Below are 8,668 nucleotides of genomic sequence, written 5' to 3' on the forward strand. Positions count from 1 at the left end.
TATCTTTATTTATATAACGTTCACAATGTACGCCGTGCTTTACAAGAGACAATACAGTATAGGCAGTGGCGGACCGAGACAGTATGGCGTTTTGGGCAGGCAACAAAATTGTCACCTCTCCTCCTGCAGCATCTGAAACTGCGACGTCACGTGCTGAAGCGTTGCCATGACGTGATGCCACATGACATCCAGTTGTCATGAAAACGCGTTGGGACACTGAGAGGCGGAGAAAAGGTAAGTGCAACATTCTTGCCTTTTTGCCACACGTGCTCTGACCCTGGCACCATCTTTAAATGTCCTGCGCAGCCTTGTCACTGTTGAGAGACATTTAAATATGGCGAGTCAGAGCGGGACTCAGAGCGGCAGCGGCAACAGGAGCAAGGAACATTGACGAGGGGGCTCGGCTACAGGACATTGACAGAGCGGTGGTGCGGGACAAGTCCTGTGCGCCGTCCCACTCCGCCACTCCGTCAATGTCCCATGTGGCTGAGCACCCTCGTCAATGTCCCTTGCTGCTACTGCTACCACCGCTGAGCAGAGTCCCGTGGGCACCTGCCACTCTGACGTGCTATCTTTAAAAGTCCTTCGACATTGACGAGACTGCGCAGGACTCGGACATTTAAAGATGGTGCCAGGTTCGGAGCGCGCGGCGCCCCTTTTCGGTTGGCGGCCTGGGCAAGTGCCTAGCCCGCTCCTTAATCCGGCACTTAGTACAGAAAATTATAATACAATAAAGCAAAATCAGACAATAGGAAAGGAAATCCCTGCCTAGGAGAGCTTTAGAACTACTTTTCGTACAGATATAGCTGCTCAACTTGCCCCCTCCCCCCCACCACCAGCTCAGGTTTTCAGGAAATCCCAGCTTCAGCTCAAAAAAAGGTCCAGTAAGTGTACAAATCCTCAAAAGCATTTGTTTAATCTTTCTCCAAAATCATGACAATTAGACTATTTGTCAGTTCTCAAAGTCACTGGTCAGTTGTTCTTTTTGCTCTTTATTTGACCACTGATGGCTTCAGTTACTTTGCAAAAAGATATACAAGTAACTGAATTCAGCAAGCTATACATAAATAAAACAGTTATCTTTCATGGTGATTGAGCTTTTATAAGAAAGCGAAATACACCAAATAATTTTTTTCCAAATTTATGCAAAAAAAAAAGGAAAAAGTTGACAAAGGAAAAATAACTTTTTTTATTCACAATAATTTACTAACCACTTTGCCAAAAGATCTTAAATCTAATAAATCTGACGGTTTCCCTAATAAAATAGAAAAGTAACTGATTCCCTCCCATAAATCGATATTTGTCAGTTTTACAGTTGGTGAACTATAATATTGTAATACTACATCATCGTGGTTTGTACACACAAATGCGAGTTTAAACAGTACAAATGGCTGCCAAACCCTCTCAGTGCATCTTGCATCTCACTCTCAGCACAAAGGCTCGAAGCAAGAAGCGACGCATGCCGGGACAGAAAGAAACCGTTCAAACTTCTGCCTATGGAAATGCAACCTTCGCCTACACGGAAATGACGTCACTGTACGATTTGTATTGAAAGCGCCCGATCCGTGCTATTGTGGGAGGTGGGTCTCAGGTTCCCAGTATAAATACTAGTTGGCCGATCGCCCTTTTGTAGTGAAGCAAATCATTTTGAGAAGGAAGGTTGAGTTATTTTAGCCCAGCGGAAAAGAAATAAAAGTACTACAACGAGAGCGCGGAAGGATATCACTTTAGAGCACAGTAGACGAACGTATCCGTGCGCAGAGCAAAAAAAGCCGTTTGCAAGAAGAGGGAAAGGGCAGTGTCCGCCATTTTGTGCAGCTCCGTCTCAGAACCCGCAGCTCGAAGCTTCCACCTTCACCCCCACTCCCATTTCACGCCTACTTCGTCCCTTTAAAATCCGTCAAGCTGGAGATGTCAGGAGGTGGCGTGATCAGGGGGCCGGCGGGCAACAACGACTGTCGCATCTACGTCGGGAACCTGCCGCCCGACATCCGCACCAAGGACATCGAGGACGTGTTTTACAAATACGGCGCCATCCGGGACATCGACCTGAAGAACCGCAGGGGGGGACCCCCCTTTGCCTTCGTTGAGTTCGAGGACCCGAGGTGAGTGCACGGTGTTTCGCGCCTCGACTTTTTTTTACTCGCTTGTGTCAGTATTGTACTCGGGGCCTCGGGAGCTGAACGCCGCACAGCGAGGTCCTGTTACTGCGTGTATGTAATTTTTACCGGTGTAATGTCACCCGTGGTGACGGCGAAGCCTTGCGGTTTTTTGTTTTTGCTTGCAAAGTGCAATGGTACGGGCGGCGGGTTGGGGGGGAGAGGTCTGTGCGATAGAGGCGCTTCTTTCTCACTGTTTCCACGCAGCCCCCTCACGCATGTAGCTGCACCCCATCATTTCAGATTTTATACATGCCATTGTGCGAGGCAGCGCTGTTGGTCACCGTGTGTGATGGCCGCGACTGCTTCGTCTTTTGGGGGGTACACATCGAGGCTGTTAAAAGGTGGGTTGGGTGCAAACAATGGCTGGCGAGTATGCCATGTGCTCTCCCTTTCATCACCCGTGCAAGGCAACAGTGATCACAAGAGGCGCTGTTTTTACCGCGCTTCAGGGTTTAGGAGTAGCAGCACCTCTTGTGATCAGATAGTTGCCTGGTCCTGGTGGTGGAAGGAGGAAAGCGCACGCTGTAGGGGTCTCCCTTTGTCTGTTTTGGGTTGCTGTCTGGTGTTCGTCCCTTTTCCCTGGCCGTACCTTTATTTGTATCTCTAAAATAAAATATGGTCTGATGTACATGTATTCACATTGTTTTTCACATGTATTGCAGCATTTGCACTTTTTGTGCAAATGTACTTAATTTATTTGTAACGTTTTTCTCATGTTCTTTAAATGTCTACTTTCCTTCTTGTTCCTGTTGCATACTGCTTAAGGGCTGTTCTATAGTGTGCAGCCGTGCCTGTGCGAACGCACGTGCCACACGCTTTTTGTGTTGAGATTTATTATTTAGTAAAAATAAAATTAACATTGTGCAGGCACACACCTACAAATATACATACACACATACATTTCAGCGCCGGTAGCGTCGCGAAAAGATAATTTTTTTCGTCTTCCCCGCTGTCAGCGGATGCACGCTCACGCTAACGTCGGCCAATTATAAGAGCCGCACACGGCCACTATATAACCGTCTTAAAGCAGAAGTCCAAGCTGCCTTTTTATTTTTTTTAACTTTTTATTTTTTCTCTCAATATGTGCATCAATACAATCCACACAATTCTACGTAATTAATTAGCTAAGTTGCCGGTTGATCCGTTATCCTGTGATCAATCTGCAAAGATTCAGGTATCGGGGAACCAAAGATGTAAAGTTCTGTGGGGAAGATCAGGCAGATACAATTGGGGCACTGCTAGAGAGAGGGCAGGGCTCAAAAAGGGGTCTGCCCAGCCTGTTTCAGAAGAGGAATGGGATGTGACTTTGTAAATGGTTGCTATAGAAACAAAAAATGCTTTTACATTCTAATACATTAAAAATGTAATTTAAAGTTAAAAAATAATGCTGCAAGTATTTTCTCATAGTGCAGAAGCTATTTATTTAAAAAAAAAAAAAAACATGGGATATTGCTTGTTATGCAGCTTTAAGTCTGCTTCACAGATGTATGACCTAGTGCACTATGCAGTTGACTTGGTTTTTATCCACAAATAAGTGATTCCTCTTGGGCGTTTTAATAACATGCTTCCGGGTTATGGAGGAATATAATGCGTGTGTCAATATTCCCATCTACTGATATATTTTTACTGAATGCCTTTTCTCATAGGGATGCAGAGGATGCAGTGTATGGTCGAGATGGTTATGACTATGATGGCTATCGCCTCCGGGTTGAGTTTCCACGGAGTGGACGGGGAGCTGGCGGAAGAGGAGGAGGAGGCGGCGGTGGTGGTGGTGGTGGAGGAGGAGGAGGCGGCGGTGGTGGTGGTGGTGGAGGAGGCGGGGGTGGTGGTGGTGGTGGCGGCGGAGGTGGTGGAGGAGGAGCCCCCCGAGGAAGATATGGTCCTCCATCTAGACGGTCAGAATACAGAGTGATTGTTTCAGGTACTTTGGTATTTTTGAAGGTTTTGTAACACAGGTGCTTTGCTTGTTGACTTTATTCAGAGACACTGGAGGCATGAGTTTATTAAGGGTTACATAAAGATGAGTTTTAAAGGCAATGTTTTTTTAAGATACAGGAGCTAAAACACTAAATTGTAATATCAAACTGTAAATATTGATATCCCAGCACAGTAATTTGTGGATACAAGCTGAGAACTGGGGGTCTTTTTATAGTCATATTAAGTGTCTGAAGTTGAACATTTGAAACGTAGCCTTTTTATGTTCTATTGCAGTGGGGCGGAGCATGATTTTCTAAGGGGTGGGTGGGGTGTCAGTTAGAGGCCTTGCGCTCTTCCCCCAGGCATTTAAATTAAATGCCGGGTGAGGCCTCTAACTTCTCTTACCGGCTCTTCGGTAACACCATGTCAAATGGCAACATGTTGCCATAGCGATGCCATATGCCACCAAAGAGCAGGAGAAACGCGGGGGGGGGGGGGCATGACCTGAAAAGTTTACGCACCCCTGTCATACAGTACCATTTGCCATGTGAGTAATTGTAATGTTGAATACTTAAGCTCAATGAATTATTTGTTCTTTCTGTAAAACATGTACAATTAATGTAATATAATGCTCAGACAACTGTCCTGGTGAATACTTGGTTGGTGATCATGCCCAAGTTTAACTGTTGTACTGTGGGGTCAGAAAAGCATTTTGCTCCTATAAAAATCTTTGGTCAAGTGGTCATAAATTAAGTGTAAATTAATGTTTCAGGGCTGCCTCCGAGTGGAAGTTGGCAGGATTTGAAGGATCACATGCGTGAAGCAGGTGATGTATGTTATGCCGATGTTTTCCGAGATGGTACCGGTGTCGTGGAGTTTGTACGGAAAGAAGATATGACCTACGCAGTGCGGAAACTGGATAACACTAAATTTAGATCGCATGAGGTAGGTATTAAATTGAACTTTTTTTTGCCTGCATGGGATATGTTTGTGTTTTAAGTTAGGACTGAAGGTAAGAGACCTTTGGCAGCCTTAATGTGCACAGAACAATTTTTTCCCCCCTACAAAGCTGTGTAGTTCGTGACAACATGCCTGAATAACAACGTTGATTAAGCTTGGCTCGTTCAATCCCAAGTTCTATCTATTTAATAGGGGGAAACTGCCTACATTCGCGTTAAAGTTGATGGTCCAAGAAGCCCAAGCTATGGAAGATCGCGGTCCCGTAGCCGCAGTCGTAGCAGGAGCCGTAGTAGAAGCAACAGCCGCAGTCGCAGCTATTCTCCAAGAAGAAGCCGTGGATCTCCACGTTACTCTCCCCGTCACAGCAGATCCCGTTCCCGTACATAAATGATAACAAGTGATTTTTTTTTTTGTTAGACCCTCATGTTGTATACAGTTTCTTTATTCAGTACTTTCATTTTTTTTAATTCGTTGTTTTATTCAAGTTTGAAATGTTGAACCATGTGTATTATCACCAGCAAAATTATGCTCCTTAACATCTGTGTTTCCCTCATGCCTGACACTGTATTTTAACAATGTAGACAGGATTCTTCCAGCTTGGCTAGCCACTCTTCAGCAGTTTGTCTGCTATGGTTTATGGCAATGGGGTGTTTGGGTGGTTATGGTTTAACTTTTTATTTTTTTGTGGGGAATCTTGTTTTACCTTGCCTTTTCATGTGTCTTTCTGTAGACATATCTGAAGAGATGGATTAAGAATACTTTGGATTAAAGGATTGTGGAGGACATTTCAAACATTTTAGGATTGTCAAATGGAGGCTTGAGGAGGATCAGATCAAAAATGGAGGCCATGGTATGACTCCAAGTGCTATTGTCAGACAAAATTGGCAGTATTGACCTTATGCTGAAAACTTATGTTTTTTTTTTTAAGACAAATAAAATCCACCCAAGATGGTACTATGCTCCTGTTTAATAAATATAAGGTTCTGTGCTTGTAGGAAATTATGGCCTTTTTTCCTATTCCAGTCCTTGGGGTATAAACACAATACATTTGAGCGTAACTGTAATGTGGGCCTCAAATAGGTAGAGTATAATATCAATACTGCTAAACCTGCATGTCCTCTTGTGTGACTGGTACAGCATTGCCCTGTTTAATTGTCGGAATTAAAAGTAAAATGTAGAACGCCAAAATGTTGCTGTAGACTGAGGGTTAAATCTTACCTCATACCCCCTTTCAGACAGATCTTTTGCAGATATACACTGACCTGACTAGACAGACTATTTGGGCATAGTTGGTTGCCTCCTTGTTGTAAATGTAACTAGTTTAGTTCTGAAAGCTCCTGGAGAATATAAAATACTTTCTTGCTGTGATGCCTTTTTAGTGGGCCACCGGGTGCATAGATTATTTTTTTGTAGTGCACAAAAGGGAAGTCTCACCACGGGACAAAAATAAATGTAAATGACATTCAGTTGCCCTTAAGGTAGGCAAAACAATCCACTTGATTCATTGTTAATATTGAGTGGGGTCCTCGATTAACTGCTTTTTTAGCCATTGGCACAACACCCCTGGTTCCTGGGAAATGTAGATATTATTTTTTTTAGCAAAAATATGCAGCTTCCTATACAGGATGACAGCAGGCATGTGGGGTTGTTGTAATATGACTTTTTGGGGGGTGGGGGGCTAATGGAATGTTTTCCTAGTTTCAAGACTTGGGCTTCACATTCTTTGTAAAATAATGCCATTTAACCAAACGAGTACATGTCTAATCATCAACTGGTTGGGTAAAGCTGGTAGAAACATTCCAAAGTGCTTTACAGTAACACTAAACATTTATTTGTAAATACACTAGCTTTTTCAAAGGCTGATTTTACCTCAAACATCAGTGCAGTTTGATCACTTTTGGCCAAGGGGAGGCTGCTCCTTTAAACCTTTTTCACGGTACGTTTGGTGCCAGTCTAGTTTCAGAAAGTTGTGCTTTAAATCTACTGAGCTTTCATGGTTCTCCATAAAAGAGATCACAACATGCAAAGTATCTAATTTTCCTTCTTTCCTATGTCAGCTTGACTGCAAATATTTGCATCTAAAATAATTAAGTATTTTTTTTACCTATGCCACACGATTCAATAGATCTTTGTTTTGGGAAATTGAATGGTTATCTGTGCATATCTGCTCATTTTCTGATTGCACATATAACTGCAATTCCCAGAAACGTGTCTTAACCGTATCTAACTCTGCCTCTTTTTTTGGTTTTGCTGGTTATAAAGGTTTGGATTGGAGAGGGCTCACTGGATCCCAATCCTGGAGCTGGATCATTGGATTCAAATCATAGGAATGAATAGGATAGGGAGGATGAATTGCCAGGATTCATGGAGCGGAATCAGATAACGAACATAGGAGTGGATTCCTGCCCCATCTAAACCGCATTCGTGTGGATTTTTTTTTTGTACATCTCAATTGGCTATTCCATAGAAATATTCTTTGTTCTATTTTTGACAAGTGGAGCCTTAGGATGCAAGAAGGAGTTTGCATATGTTTGTTTAAAGCAGCAAAGCAAGGAGCTGAGGCACGCTGGAGCAATCTCCTGGGAAGGATACAGCACAAATAGATGGTAAATAAAAGGGGTTTGATATATACAACCAGTAATTAATCTCTAAATTTAAAACAAATGGGCGTTAATGATAAAGTAGGTTTTCAATTGGCTAAATGAGGGTTTTTTTGTTTGCTTTTGACAACAAATAAAAAAAATTAAAAAAATCTGTTGTGGTTTCTTTGTAGCAGTATCTTATTGCAGCCCCAGTTCATTGTAGTGTTGCTCTTTTTGAAGTGAATTGTATTAACGTCCATACAGTATCACTTAACTTAGAGCAGTAGTCTCCTCAGTTTTTGGGGGGGGGGGGGAGGAGGAGAAGAGGGGTGTAAGTGTTTTGCAAGAGACCACTAAGATGTCATCTCCCAAACACATTGTGGCTTTCTACTCTGTCAGAGCAAGGCTAACCCTGCTGGCTATATTGTCCTTTTTTGCTATTTACGATAAAAAAATAATATAAAATTGTGTATACCCACTAACTCCTATATTACAGGCGTATTTTTTTTTTTTTAAGGATTACAAATTTGGTTAAACGCACACTAAATCAAAAAAGGTGTTGGACCATTTGAGACTAGGTGCAAATCACAATATAATTAGATATATTTTTAATATGAGAAGTGAAGTATAATTTTTTTTATGCCAGTATTTATTCACCAACTATATATATATCGTATGCTCATCTGCATGTCTTAGGCAGGTCTGCAACCCGGCCTTTCCCCATTATCACCCAGCATACAGCACTTCCACTGCAGCAAGGGATTCTGGGAAATGACATGCAAATGAGCACACAGTGTCACTTTGCCTCAATAACCATTTTTAACATGGTTCCCTATAGACTTATATATATATATATATATATATATCATATTTTCCTTTAACTACTCAAGATGCGAGCTGCTACAAGCAGCTATAATTGTTGGCCAGCTTTCTTTTTCTTTATTTTTTTATCAATATTCACTTTTATATTTCACACTTACTCCAGTGTAATAAGGGATATTTATTATGTTTTTTTTTTTTATGTAATGGTTGTGATGAGACCTTCTA

The 8,668-nt window shown here is 42.3% G+C and overlaps 1 protein-coding gene across 3 annotated transcripts; it reads left to right on the forward strand.

Moving 5' to 3' along the window:
- The first annotated feature begins 1,733 nt into the window (after positions 1 to 1,733).
- On the forward strand, positions 1,734 to 7,770 carry SRSF1 (serine and arginine rich splicing factor 1). 3 transcript variants are annotated; one of them, XR_012799813.1, is made up of 6 exons: positions 1,734 to 2,105; positions 3,809 to 4,083; positions 4,852 to 5,024; positions 5,232 to 5,436; positions 5,770 to 5,889; positions 7,302 to 7,770. XR_012799813.1 is itself a non-coding variant. In XM_075589533.1 (4 exons), the coding sequence occupies exons 1-4, from the start codon at positions 1,912 to 1,914 to the stop codon at positions 5,424 to 5,426; spliced, it is 837 nt and encodes a 278-aa protein (XP_075445648.1). In that variant the 5' UTR covers positions 1,734 to 1,911; the 3' UTR covers positions 5,427 to 5,993. The 3 variants fall into 3 exon arrangements, 1 of the variants encoding a protein (XP_075445648.1); XR_012799812.1 differs by having other exon boundaries at positions 5,232 to 5,889; XM_075589533.1 differs by lacking the exon at positions 7,302 to 7,770 and having other exon boundaries at positions 5,232 to 5,993.
- The last annotated feature ends 898 nt before the right edge of the window (positions 7,771 to 8,668 follow it).

This window comes from Ascaphus truei, chromosome 3 (genome assembly GCF_040206685.1).
Source record: "Ascaphus truei isolate aAscTru1 chromosome 3, aAscTru1.hap1, whole genome shotgun sequence".
NCBI classification, from domain to species: domain Eukaryota; kingdom Metazoa; phylum Chordata; class Amphibia; order Anura; family Ascaphidae; genus Ascaphus; species Ascaphus truei.

Excerpts from the sequence above, each read along its gene's own strand:
- SRSF1 (XM_075589533.1), top strand. The coding sequence starts at position 1,912 with ATGTCAGGAGGTGGCGTGATCAGGGGGCCGGCGGGCAACAACGACTGT. Across the intron at positions 4,084-4,851 it reads ATACAGAGTGATTGTTTCAG|GGCTGCCTCCGAGTGGAAGT; the intron begins GTACTTTGGTAT and ends TTAATGTTTCAG. Across the intron at positions 5,025-5,231 it reads CTAAATTTAGATCGCATGAG|GGGGAAACTGCCTACATTCG; the intron begins GTAGGTATTAAA and ends TCTATTTAATAG.